The sequence below is a fragment of the Sarcophilus harrisii genome, chromosome 3 (assembly GCF_902635505.1).
Source record: "Sarcophilus harrisii chromosome 3, mSarHar1.11, whole genome shotgun sequence".
In the NCBI taxonomy this organism is placed as follows: domain Eukaryota; kingdom Metazoa; phylum Chordata; class Mammalia; order Dasyuromorphia; family Dasyuridae; genus Sarcophilus; species Sarcophilus harrisii.
Window position 1 is genome coordinate 590,759,308 of NC_045428.1, and position 13,884 is coordinate 590,773,191.

The 13,884-nt window shown below is 42.8% G+C and overlaps 1 protein-coding gene across 1 annotated transcript; it reads right to left on the reverse strand.

Moving 5' to 3' along the window:
* Positions 1 to 1,170: 1,170 nt before the first annotated feature.
* On the reverse strand, positions 1,171 to 12,545 carry LOC100916556 (cytochrome P450 2A13-like). The gene is made up of 9 exons (XM_012547189.2): positions 12,310 to 12,545; positions 10,841 to 11,003; positions 9,687 to 9,836; positions 8,571 to 8,731; positions 7,978 to 8,154; positions 6,643 to 6,784; positions 6,132 to 6,319; positions 4,270 to 4,411; positions 1,171 to 2,356 (listed from the first exon to the last, which is right to left on the reverse strand). Exons 1-9 carry the CDS (start codon positions 12,487 to 12,489, stop codon positions 2,172 to 2,174), a joined length of 1,488 nt encoding a protein of 495 aa, XP_012402643.2. The 5' UTR covers positions 12,490 to 12,545; the 3' UTR covers positions 1,171 to 2,171.
* Positions 12,546 to 13,884: the final 1,339 nt, after the last annotated feature.

Below are 13,884 nucleotides of genomic sequence, written 5' to 3' on the forward strand. Positions count from 1 at the left end.
AACCAATGTTTTTTGTTTGTTTTTTTAATAGCTTTTTTATTTACAAGTTATATGCATGGGTAATTTTACAGCATTGACAGTTGCCAAACCTTTTGTTCCAATTTTTCCCCTCCTTCCCCCCACCCTCTCCCCTAGATGGTAGGATGACCAGTACATGTTAAATATATTAAAGTACACATTAAATACAAAATAAGTTTACATGTCCAAGCTGTTATTTTGCTGTACAAAAAGAATCGGACTCTGAAATATTGTACAATTAGCCTGTGAAGGAAATTTTAAAAAATATGCAGACAGGCAAAAATATAGGGATTGGGAATTCAATGTAATGGTTCTTAGTCATCTCCCAGAGTTCTTTCGCTGGGTGTATCTGGTTCAGTTCATTACGGCTCCCTTGAAACTGATTTGTCAACCAACGGTTTGTGAATCCCAGCTCTTTTTTTCCAATTAGTTAGTTTTTTATCCCTGATTTATATCCTCTACAAATTTGAGAAGGTCTACTATATCTTTAACCAAATCATTGATAAAAAAAATGTTAACTAGTACAGTGATAAGCCTAGAACCCCAGGGCACTACAATGGAGATTACCCTCCAATTATTATTTGAGTCCAAGCATTCATAAGGTTATAGCATCATAGATTTAGAGCTGGAGGGGACCTCTGAGGTCACTGAATCCAATTTTTTCCTTGTACATAAGAGGAGCCTGAAACTCAAAGAGGGGAAGTGACTTAAAAATCCAGGGTCAGAAAGTAAGCAAGTGTTGGAGGGAGCTTTGAAAGTTTGGTATTTAGGATACCATTCCCTCTGCTCAATTCTGCCTCTAATCCAGAACCGAGTCTACCTGACTTCTCTCTTACTTGGTCCACCTTTTTTTCCCCCATATTCTCCCCTATCTAGAATCATTCCCTCATCCCTTCTGCTGATCTGTGCAGCCTGAGTGTTCCAGGCAATCCCTTCCCCTCTCAATTTCATTTTCCTATCTATATACTATTAAGGACCATGCCTAGATGAAGGGACAGGTCAATTCTCTGAGAGCCTCCACAGCTGTGAATCATAACATCTGAAGGAGTTTCAAAGCAGCCTTTACTGACACAGATGTTGCTTGTGGATTGGGAATGAAATAAATTGGAGTCAGAGGGAAGAGGAGAGAGGTCAGACAATGCAATGGAGAGGTCGAAGAACTGCCTCTCAGTCTCCTTGTATCATCACCATCCTCTTACATGAAGAGATCTATTCTAGGTCTGAGTTAGACCTCCAACAGCCACTGGCAGGTGGCTCCCATATCACAAAATATAACAGAAGGGGATCAGTCATTATGAGTTTTGTTTGGTTTTAAAAATAACACTTATGGACAAACTTTCTCTCAAAGGAATCTCCTCTCTAGTTGGAGAGCTACAGAAAAACATCCCCAGATACTGGAATAGTGACAGAGAAATAGATATAAAGAGATAGATGAGGGAAAGAGATGTAGAGAAGAAGAAAGATAAAGATACAGACAGAGGCAGACATTTGTGGATCAAAAGACAGAGAGAAAAGAGCAAAGGAATCCAAAAATGGAGACAGAGATAGATACCTAGAAAGGGACATGGAGGTAGAGACAAGCTAAGGCAGAAGTGGCCATAAGGGACAATATGGTGCAAGGCCAATTTCTCATTTGTGAACCAAGTCTTCAGAGCTACTTCCGATTTTCCCCTTGACTCTGTGTTTCTTGGCATAAGTAGTGGGAAAGCATCAGAATAAGAATCAAGGGATTTAGACCTAGAAGAGACCTCAAGGGCCCGCTAGCAAACCCCATCATGATTCCAGTAAAGAAAGGAAGTGACTTTTCCAAAATCACACAACTGATAAATGTCAGAGGCAAGATATGAATGCAGATACTTTGATACCAAAGCCAATTTTTTTTCAATTGTGCCTCATCAAGGTAAAACCTGGACTGCAACTGCTTCTCTATGTGGGATCTGGGGATAAGTGTCTTTCCCTTGGGGAGCTTCAGTTACCTCAAATGTAACCTGAAGATACTGGAATCAATGAGCTCAGAGCCATTTAGTCTCAGCTTCCAAGACTCCAACTAAATAGCAAAGAGAGCTTCTGGGGGTTCAGACTTTATTAGTACATCCTCAAGCCAGGACTCCTGTGGGCTCCTTCTGTTTCTGTTTGGCTGCCTGGGCTCAGCCTCATCCTCGGGGCAGAAATGACATGGTGTAGGTGGGGGGGATGGTGGCAAAGCCCACCATCTTGGGGGAGATATCGATGGCTTCGGTTGGAAGTGGAGACTGGAAGTGGAAATTCTGCAGGATGGTGGTGAGGAAGAGGAAGAGCTCCATTCTGGCCAGGCCTTCACCAAAACAGTAGCGTTTGCCTGAGGAGTCAAAAGGCAGAACTAGTCAGGATGGGGAAGGCCCTTCCCTGGGAGGGTTCTTAGAACAGAGAACGTCAAACTTTGGAGGATGCTAGATGGCAAAAGGAAATAATAGTTTTCTGGGCTTGCAGTCAGGAAGAATTAACTTCAATTCCTCTTTTGACATTTAATATCTATGTCTTCCTTGGTAAATCATTTAATCTCCCAAAGCTTCTGTTTCCTCATCCACAAAATAAAAGGGTTGAGCTTGAGAGTCCAAAAGGTCCCTGCAGGGTATAAATATGTAATCCCATAGGATACAAAATGTCAGATTTGAGAGGGAATTTAGAAAAAGCTAAAACATATTATAAGTCTTGTGCAAGACAAGACTTTGTTACGAGGTACTCATCAGTAGAAAATGTAGATTCTGGATACTTCTTCCTTTATCAAATTCTTCTTGTTAATCAGATTCTATGTTTTTTATTGTTTTTAGGACCACAGTTTTATCAATGGCTACTAAATTTTGATGCTCTAGTTCATTGCCCCATTGCCCCACCTCAGGTATAGGTCTGTCTAGACCCCAGTTTCTTAAACCATAATTTGCAATCCCTTATGGAGTTTTGTAACTGAATGTGGAGGATATTTAAATTATGCTTTATTATGAGTAAATGTTTTCATAACCTAAATAAAATTTTCATATTAAATTTCTCAGGCAATAAGAGGTCATGAGTGGAAAATGTTTAAGAAGCCCTCAGCTAGACCATGTGTTATCAGAGGTAGAAAAGCCTTGAAACATAGAGTTGCTCTTCTCATCACATCTCCTACACCTTCTTCTCAGCAGAGGCCACGGATTCCTTTGAAGAAAAAAGTGGAAGCTATCCTATATGAGATTTCTATTCCAACTTATGGTACGTCTCAAAACTCTCCTACATCATCTCCTATTGTTCCTGTCTTTGCTCTATGGTCTGTCAAAACTGTTGTCCTCCTCCTTCCAGCTCCTTTGATCCTAGCCTTCCCAATCTCATAGAATTCTCCTTCAGGAGTTGTACTTTCCAAATAAACTGGCCTATTTTCTGTTTCCAAATTGATCACTCAACTTTCATCTAAGAAGCTCCTTACCTGGAATATTCTCCTTGCTCATCCCTGCTTTTAGATTCCTTCATTTCCTTCAGAATGAGCTCCATACCACCTCAACAGCAAGCCGTTCCTGATTCTCTTTGTTGCCAGTGTTCTCCATTTGCAAATTATCTTGTAATTACTTCTCTACTGAAACTTGGTTCCCTCCAATAGAATGTAAAATCCTTGCACATAGGTACTGTTTTTCCTTGTTTGAGGCCCCCATTTCAAAAGTACTTATTAGACTGAATGCTAGAATTGAGAAGGACCTAAAACATCATCTAGTCCAACCTTCTCACTTTACGAATGAGGAAACTGAGGTCCAGAGAAAGGAAGGGACTTGGCCCAAATTAGAGACTTATAGAGCCCTAAGATGATAGATGCTGAGCTGAAAGGGACCTTAGAGACCCTTGAGTCCCAGGCCTGAATTTCACTGATAAGGAAGCTGAGGCCCAGGGAGGATGAAATGATTTGTACAAGGTCACCCAGGTAGGAAGCTTTAGAGATAGCACTTGACCAAAGACCTCCGACTCCAGGTTCAGGATTCTTTCTAGTGTATGTGCTTCTTCCTTAAGGAAGGAGGGACTCTGGTGAGATTTGGGGGATTATATGTTCTGGAACCCTTAGCTGCATAAGGACAGTCTATCTAGAACCATCCCATCGACCCACTCACCCACTCACCCTCAAGGGAAATTGATGAAATTCAGCAGGATGAATTGACAGTAGACTGAAGGAAAGGAAGGGTTCACCAGGCTCAAGTCACACTGGTTGGGACTAGGGATAAGAATGGGGGAGCTGGAGGAGAAGAGAATGCTCACCAATGGAGAAGGGGACAAAACCATCATTCTTCTTGAACTGGCCCTTTTCATCCAGGAAGTGTTGGGGATTGAAGGCTTCAGGGCAGGCAAAGAAGTTTCGGTCTCTCAATACTGAGCCCAGCATGGGATAAACTTCTGTGCCCTAGAATCGGAAGTGAGAGAGGACAAAAGAAATGGCAGATGAAGTGAAGAGATGAAGACAGGAGAAGAGGAGAGAAAGGAGAGGGAGAGGAAGAGGGAGAGGGAGGGGGAGAGAGAAAAGGAAAAAGAGAGAGAGGGAGAAGGAGAGAGGGAAGGGGAAGAGGGAAGAGAAGAGGAAGGGAGAGGGAAGGCAGAAGGGGAGGGAAAGATAAAAAGGGAGAGGGGGGAAAAAGAGAGAAGAGAGAGAGGAGGAGGGAAACAGTTGAAAAGAGAGAGGAGGAGGGAAACAGAAACAGAGAGAGAAAGTATATTTTGCATCTGAGAAGATAGGGTTGTACAGGAGAATGAGAACTAGTTTCAGAGGCAGAAAGAGCCGAGTTCAAGTTGTCTCCAACAAATTCTAGCCATGTGACCCTGGGCAAATTACTTAATCTTAAAACTATAATTTGCAGAAAAGGTGCCAATCTGCATCCTTAAGAGGCAGTTCCCTTTTCTGGTGCAATCATGGGTCCAGTCCTTTCCCTTATATTATATATACAATTATATGGGTACATTTTTCTTTGCCCTGATAGAAAGGTCCTTGAGTGCAGATTTTATCTTTGTCTTTGCATTCCCATCATCAATTCCCAATGCCTAGTAAGCCCATAATACATGTTAGTGATTGATTGGTTGGCACATTTTAGTTGAATGCTTATTATTAATCATCACTATATGATAGAATTAATATTACTAGTGGTATGTTGTAATACATTGTATATTGTGAGTAATAATAACATCAAAGGGTAGTAGGGGAGTTAGTCAGAATACCCCTAATGGTGAATTTCCACTTTCCTTAGTTCAGTTGATGAAATCACAGAAGGGAATTTTTTTCCAACTTCGCTTCTCCTTTAGATGTGAAAAAATTGGTTAGTTTTATTTGAGAGGAAGCTTGCCCTTCATTGACAGAATAGCGATGACCTTAGTAGATTATGAAAATGGAATTTTTTGTTTCCTTTGTTTTGGGACACATTGGAAAGCAGTTTCAAGCAGTGTGACCTCTGGCAGTCTAGAAGAGAACCAGCAATGAAAGAACCCAAGTATGGTGAGAGTGTACTTGCTTTTCCACTCTTTCCCTTGTTTGAGTGTAAATGGGGGAGGAGAAAAGTGAGAGGGAATTGCTTCCTCCTCCCTATTGTCCCATTGGTCATATTGGTTTATTTGCATCAGAACTAATGACTGAGCTGGAAAGTAAAAGCAGAGAGAATGAAAATGAATCTTCAAAGGTGGAAGCTAAATTAAGCTTTAGAGACAAGCAAGCCCAGGGATCCAGTTAAGAGACTTGCTCAGTATACCCTGTGACAAAAAGATAAAACATTAAGAAACCAGGAGGAGAGAAAGAATCTTAGGACCCTGTAGGGGTAAGAATAGAGGGACAGAGAGGGAAAGGGAGTAAAAGAGCTAAATTAAAGGCCCATCAGAGAGGAAAGAGTAGAAGAAGAACATAGGGAAAGACTAGCTGCATGAGGAAGACAAATTGGGAGGATTTTCTAGGGAAAAGAAAAATAGGAAGGTCCTAAGGGTCTTAGAGTAGGGTAAAGGATACTTAATAGTAATAATAATGGGTGAATACTGAAGGGTAAGGATGATAGATGAAGATTCAGAGCATGAAACAGATGGAGAAGTTTCTCAGGTAAAAAGATGGTGGCATGGAGCTGGGAGAACTGAGAATGAGAGACTCCTACCTTGGGAATAAGGTAGCCCCGAAAGTTGGTGTCTTTGGTGACTCGCCGGGCCAAACCCACAGGGATCATGTTGCCAAACCTCTGGATCTCATGGATGACGGCCTCTGTGTAGGGCATCTTGGCTTTGTCCTCAAATTTGGGTGATCGGTTCCACCCAATCACCTGATTGATTTCCTCATAGATTTTGGCTGTGGTTAATAGAGGAGGAGGGGATCTCAGAGAGACCCTAAAAAAGTCCCAGTGAACAGGTGGAGTTTGGAGGCTGGATATACTCTGAAATGGAGGAATAATGCAGGGCCAAGGAATGAAGAAGATAATATGTTTCAGAAATGTATGAGTGTGTGTGTATGTGTCTGTGTGTCTGTGTGTGTGTGTGAGTGTGTGTAAAGCACATTCCCATGTGCGGATGATGGAATGCATGAGGAAATGGAAGGAAATGGAAGGAAAAGTTTATGGTTAGCTCCCAAAGTTCCAAAGATCTTCTAAGGAGATTAAGAGAGGTAGGGCTTACCTTCCACCTCTGGATGCTTCATTAGAAGAATGAAGCCATAGCGAAGGGTTGTGCTAACAGTCTCCGTGCCAGCAAAAAACAGGTTTAGGGTGGTCATGACCAGGTTCCTCATGAAGAATTCAGTGTTGGGATTTTTCTTTTCCTGGGTTTGAGTGGGGAGGGAAGTAGAGGCTTAGGGTCCCCAAATCCAACCCATTCACATTCTCTTCCTCTTTTCTGCCTATGCCGGTATAATTTCCTGGAGCCCCAGTAATATGAAGGGGTGAAGGGGGAAATCCATTATTAGCTCCCGATGAACCTGGAACATCTCAATTCAAAGGGACCAAAAAGATATCTAATTTCTGCAGAATTCAGATAAACAGAGATATAGAAAGGACTGTTAAATTATACTCACTCTCATGAGGAAGTTAAGGCACTGAAATGTTGGGAGCTGTCCAGAGTAATATAGCTAGTAAGAGTCTGAGGTGGGATTTGAAACCAGGTTTGCTTAATGCCCAGTACATTATGCTGCCTTCCAGAACCAGGAGGGTAGAGGTGGGAGAGACTCCAACAGCCAACAACAAGTGGAGAAACTCCACTTTGAGCTTCCTGACAAGTGGTGGTCCAGCCACTGCTTGAAGAGCTCCAAAGAGGGGGAATTTGCCAGTTCTCCGGGTAACCCATCTTACTTTTGATAGTTCTCACTGTTAGAAAGTCTTCTCCCTGGCATCAAACCTGAATTCCTTCCTTTACCATTTCTCCTTTTGCTTCTGCCCTTGAGGATCACGTATGATAAATTTAATAACCTCCATCCTACATTTTATAGATGAAGATGGAAAGACTCAGAGAGAAAAACATCTTCCAAGGTTTAATGCAGAAAGCCAGACAGAGCTGTTGGGACTAGAATATAAGGTTCCTGAGCACCTTCTTCCTCCAAACCTAGTTTGTAATTGCCTGTAGGGTAAGAAAGGAGCAGAGAGTATGGGGGATGGGGAATCCTATTGGTGTTTTTTGGTGATGGCCTTGTCTTCTCATGTCTCTCTTTCTGCATCTATCTCCATGTCTTTCTGTCCATCTCTCCATTTCTGTAATTCAGTGTCCCCCTTCTCTGCATCTTGCCTTATCCACTTTATCCACAGCCATGCTGTATCAGTCAAGAGCCTTGCCTCAGGAAGACTGAGGCTTGCCATCTAATTATCTGCTGGAGCTGCCTGCTCTTGTCTGATATCTACTGCTTGCTATCTGTGAATCCCATTTCTCATTATCCAGAGATTCTCCCAGAGATCCATAACACCCTCAGTCTGAGGTCTCAACCCATCTCCTTCATTTTCACCTACTCACTGGGTCAGTAAGTACCTCCTGCATCTTGATCAGGAAGGAATCAATGAAGTTCCGGGGGGAGTTAGGGTCCAGGGTGGCCTGGTTCTGCCGGACTTTCTCGGTGATGAAGTCCTCCAGTACTTTCAATTCCTTGAATGCTTGCTGCTGGGGTCCTGGCAGATGCTTCATCACTCCAGAAAACATCTCATATAGCTGGAGGAGGACACAGGACAAGTCATGGAGTACAGGGTGATGAATTGACTGCTGGGGAAGGCTAGCAATATAAGAATATCAGAATGAGTAATGAGGGCTAAGGATATGTAGTAGGGACTAGAATGAGTGGTCAGGACAGGACGCAGAATCAGATTGGTAATGGGTCAGTTAGGATGAAAGATGGGCATATGCCCCATCTTCATAATGGAGCACAGGATCAAATGAGGAATGAGCAGGACATGGTAGATTGACACGAGAATGGGGAAAGAAGGTCAGACTGAAGAAGGAAGTCAGGATGGACACAAAGTTAAATTGGGAATAGCAGGGTCAGATTGAGGAATAGAGTACGGAAGATTGAGGACAAAGATGGACACTGAGACCCAACTGGATAGGAGAAAAAGTCTTGGATAGGTCACCTGTCCCATGGATGTGGCTGTGAACTGGAAGCTCCCCAACACCATACGCAACAGGGCCAGGAACTGTTTGTCCTCATAATCAAAGCGATCACCAAAGACAATGGAGTTGATGACATTGGAGACCGTGCGGCTCAGGAAGAAGGTGGGATCGATGGCTACCCCTGTGGTCCAGCCAGGTCGACAGAAACAGAGAAAAGGAAGCACAGTGGTCAAATGATTAAGAGAGAGGACTGAAGATGGTAATTTATGATGAAAAAAAAGGTCAAAATCAGAGAAAGAGGAAGAAAGAGGAAGCAGAGAAAAGAAAGGAAAAAAGACACCAAGAGATGCATAGAGGAAGTTTTAGAGATAATATAAAAGGGGACTGGGAGGAGAAATAACAAAGTTATACAGAAAGTGGATAGAAGCAGAGATAGGGAGAGAAAGAGATAGTGACTCAGTTTCTAACTCTCATAGTCTCCTGCAAAGGACAGTCAATATCCCTATCCCCAAATTCCATAAAACAGGGAGATTGGATGCTGGAAGCCTCTCTTACTTCCTCTGTCCTGGGCTCTCAGGAATGGCCTGATGCATGAAATAAACTCTTTGTTTAGGAAGAAGGAGAAGGAGTATTTTTACAGGTGCTCATTCAGATTGAGGTAGCATAGAGAATGAGCAATATCATGTTCATTTTACGAGAGGGAAACTAAGTCCCAGAGAAGGTAGGTGACTTTCTCAGGTAACATATGGTACAGTTGGAATCCATGCTCAGGTCTCCTCATTCTAAGTTCAGTGCCCTTTCCATAACACCAGGCTGCCTACCCTTACATAGCGTGTGAGTTGAAAGAGATCTTTGACCAATTAATCCATTACTTTTATTTTACAGATGGGAAAACAAGGCCCATAGAAATGAGGTTGTATATCCTAAATCATGGAGCAAGTAAATGGAGGAACACGATTAAAAGCTCAGGTTCTCTGACTCCAAATTCAAGACTTTTTATGGCACCAAAATCTAAAGATAAACTAGATATAGGTCACAGGACAATGGGAAGAAAGGACAGCTGTCAAGTTGGTGGGAAACAATGTAGTTGAGATTGACCTTATCCAAGGTTCTGAAATCTTCTTGGGCCTACTCACCTTTTGTGTCTCGCAAAGCCTCAATGAGGAAGCCCGCCTCTTCTTGGATGCGCTCCTCAATGCCCCTCTTGCCCATGCCAAAGTCCCTGAGAGTGGTGATAGAGAATAGCCGGAGCTGCCGGGCCCTCTCTCCGTTGCTGAAGACCACACCTGAGCAGGGGAAGAAGGAGGGGATCGACTCAGGCAGGCTTGGAAAATAACAAGATGTGGTCATCCAGGGCGAGCTAAGGAGTAAAAGAGAAACCAGGAGAAGTGAGCATAAGGAGAGATATAATCAGAAAGGGAGGGGGTAGGAAGACAGGGAAAAAAGAGAGAAATGGCAAGGGAGACAGAAAGGGGCCGAGATTTAGAGACAAGAAAAGAAAAGATGGAGAGAAAGCACATAAAACAAATAATTACAGAGAGGTGAATATAGGGAGACAAGGAGGGGGAAAAAGAAGCAAAGGAAAGATGGGAAATTGGACATAATACAATGAAATTTAGAATAAGACCAGGCAGATTGGGAAAGACAAAAAAGGGGAGATGAAGAGAGAGGAAGGAAACAGGAAGGCAGTAAAGGGCAAGGCACTATAAGGGAGACATGGAAAGCCAAGGAAAAAGAGGCAGAAATGGGGATGGGGGAGGATAGAGGGAAATAGAAAAGGATGGAGGGAAACCTAAAAATATGGGAGATATAGAAAGACTATGAGAGTCAGAGAAACAGGGAAAGATAGGGAAATAGGAAGAGACACCAAGAATTACATGGAAAAACTGGAGAGATAATACAGGGAAAGAAAGCGAAATGGAGATATAGGAGATGATGAGACAATGAGAGACAAAAAGATGCAAAGATAAAGAGAGAGGAAAGGGAAAAAGCAGAAAGATTCAATAAAGAGGTAGAGAAATGGAGAGACAAGAATTGGCAGAAGAGATGGAGGGATAGTAAGAGACAAAGAAAAACTAAAGGACATAAGAAATAGAAAGAAAGGTGAAGAGAAATGGGGAGACAGAAATGGAAAAACAAAGAAAGAAATAGGGACATATAGGGAGCAATGATAGGATGAGCAAAGAGAGAGGACTGAAGATGGTAGAAACCCTGGCAGGTAGCCTAAAAGGCCACACTGACCCGGAAAGATTTGTCTGTGGGTGTATAAGGGTCCTCCCCAGACACTCACCAAATTCTTCAATTAGCCAACTGAAAGTGGCCTGCTCCCCCCGACCAGAGAACTCTTCTGCTTGGTCAACCAGTGCTTCCTTCACAGCCTCATACCCTGTCAGGACTATGACAGTCCTGGGCCCCAGATGCACTGTAAATACGGGACCATATTTTTCCCCAATCTGGAGGGAAGGCAAAAGTCAGAATAACCAGAGCCCCACGGTTTTCTCCTTTGCTCTCTCCACTGAAAGATAGCCTCTCACCCATCATCTCTCAGCAGCTTTTAGAAACTTTCTAGTTATAACTTAGCCATCAGTAACAAACATATTTCCAACTTAAAAAGGACAGAGTCCTGCAAATCCCTGTTATAATCATTTATTTTTTAAACAAATAAATTAAATATAATTATATAAAATATGTTTTTATACATATATATGTATGTATGTATGTATGTATGTATTTGTATATGTCTATGTGAGTCACAAAAACTTAATGAATTCCATGGCCGGGGAGAGAGAGCACATCTGATGCTGCCTTTTCAGCCCCATTTTCTGCCAAGAGATTTCCCTACAATCTTGGATGCACTCTTTTTTTATTTCCATCTTCCCCCCTCTCTCCTGGAGTCTCTCTCTCAGGGAATACTCTCCAACTTTCTTGGCCTTTTCTCCACCATTTCCCAAAATCCCTGTTGCAGTCCAGCTGTGACTATCCCACCCCACCCCCCCAAAAAAAGTTTCTCTGCTTTTCTTGGAACCTCTTTCCCATAAGATCATAAAATTTAGACTTTAGAGACCGTCTAGCTCAATTTGGTCATGTTGTAGAGAGAAAAATTGGGGATTAAGAGAGGAAAGAACTTTGAATCAGTAGTGAGAAGCAGAGATTTTTTCCTTCCTCCATCTCTCCTCTCTGACCCTCCCAGAGTCCCCTCCAGCCATCCTGGAACTTGCTTCATATCTTCCTGCCTCTGAATCTTTGTTGCTTGCGTTTCTCTCTCACTGTACATCTCTGAGTGTCTCTGTCTCTCTCTGTGTCTCTTTCTCTTTGGGGTTATGTGTTCTTATATCTCTGCTTTTTCTTTTCCTCTAATTTGTTTCTGTTCCACTGCCCTTTTGACTGTCAATTTTTTCTGTCTGTTTCTCTATTTCTGAGTTTCTTTCTTTGTACTCTAGGATTCTGTCTCTGTCACTATTATTCTGTGTGTGTGTGTGTGTGTGTGTGTGTGTGTGTGTGCCTTGTCTTTAGCTTTCACTGTCTCTGATCCTCTTAGTGTCTTTGTTTGTAGATCTGTCTCTCCCTTTGTTCCTTGTGCCTCCCACTAGGTCTTATGCTATTCATCTCTTTGTTTCTCTCTGTCTCTTTGTCTCTCTCTGTCTTTGCTTTCTCTCCCTTTGCTCCTTGTGCCTTCCTGTGGGTCTCTCTCATGCTATTTCTCTGTCTCCTTCCCTCCGTGTTCTCCTTGTCTCCAGCCCCCTTCCCCAGCCTCGGTACCTTCATGAGGGAATCATACATCTTTTGGGTGCTGAGTTGCAGGTAGTTGCCAATGAAAGGCAGGGGGGTGGGTCCAGGGGGAAGCCTGCTTCGGATCTTCCTCTGCCTCCAAACAGAATGTATCACCAGGATGGAGAGGCAAAAGAATAGTGCCCCTAGCAGCAGCCCAGAGGCCGGCATGATGGAAATGACAGAAGTGTCCCTGCAGTTCTCTGAGATTTGGGCAAGTGCTAAGTCCAGGTTAAATTTTCCCTGTCTTTTATGCTTTAGCATTGGGGGCGGTATTTGGCATCAGTCCCAGATTCCTTATATAATATTCTCCATCCCATACCATTCCTCCCTTGAGTTCTGGGACTAGCCAAACCTGAAGGCCAAAGAAGGGGAGAAAAATCAAGTCAATAAGGGCTCAGAGATTTGAAGATTCCAGAATGTAAAATAAGTAATGGGGGGCTTTCAAGAGGTGCCATGGTCCAGAGATAAAGTTGGGGGTCTCAGAACATGATTGTGAATGTTGGGAGGGGATCTTAAGGCTCTAGAAGATGCCTTGGAACTTAGGAACAAGATCAGGGGAATTTCTGAATGTAGAGATGAAAATTTTGGAGGACTAGTTAGGAAGCCTCAGTATTAGGACTGGGAAGGCAAAGTGTCTTAAGACTTAAAGATGAAGCTGTAGGGGCCAAAGAGAACATCCCGAGTAGATCCTGTGAAGAAGCATGGGATCCAGTACCTGTTGTTTGCCAAATAATCTTTTAAACACAATCTTCACAACAAACCAAGAACTGATCCAAATATGAAACAAATAAATCTCTAATCTAAACCCTCCTATGGGAGCCATTTATACCTTTATCTAATTAAGGAGCTATGGAGGGTGAAGAGAGGGTCTCATTTATTAGGCTTTAGGATTCTGTTTTGGGATTCTCTAACCTCATTTTTGTTCTTTTCTTTTAAAGTTGTAATTTTTTTTAAATAATAGATTTAATCATTATCCACAAATAGAAACATCTCTGACCTCTTAATTTTGAAGATGAAGAAATTGAGAGGTGAAGGTCAGCCAGTCAGCCAGCTGCTGAGCTGGAGTTTGTTTGGAGAGGCACTTGGGACTAAGTGACTTGCTAGAGTTACACAGTTGCTAAATGGTAAATGAAGACTTGACCCCAGGGCCAGGGCTCTATCTACTGAACCATCTAGCTGCATCCACAGAGCTGGGATTTGACCCCTTGTCATCTGATTCTCTACCTGGGAGAGAATCCACCTGGGAGGTTAGCCATGGTCAACACCTCAATACTGGCCATATTTGTCTCTGGCCAGCAGTTTGAGGGAGGAGACAGAGAAGAGAGCTCGCAAACAGAAGGAAATAGATTGTGATAATTGTTAGGGAAATGCAGGGAGGAGCAGGTTAAACAAAGATGGGAAGCAAATGAGGATTGCAGTTATTTTTATCCCAGCTGATTTAGATCTCAATGGTCCTTCCTCCCCTTCCCATCTAGGTAACCATAGTTACCTCCTTTCCAAGGTCCTAGCCTAGCGGGACTCGGGATCAGGGAGAAGCCTGGGGAATCAGGACAATCTTTCTTA

Bases quoted from the DNA above. Each gene is read 5' to 3' on its own strand.
- LOC100916556 (XM_012547189.2), bottom strand. From the start codon at position 12,489: ATGCCGGCCTCTGGGCTGCTGCTAGGGGCACTATTCTTTTGCCTCTCC. The intron at 8,155-8,570 runs GTGACCTATCCA...GTCCTCCTCCAG, and splicing joins CAGCCACATCCATGGGACAG to CTATATGAGATGTTTTCTGG. The intron at 6,320-6,642 runs GTAAGCCCTACC...TATTAACCACAG, and splicing joins GAAGCATCCAGAGGTGGAAG to CCAAAATCTATGAGGAAATC.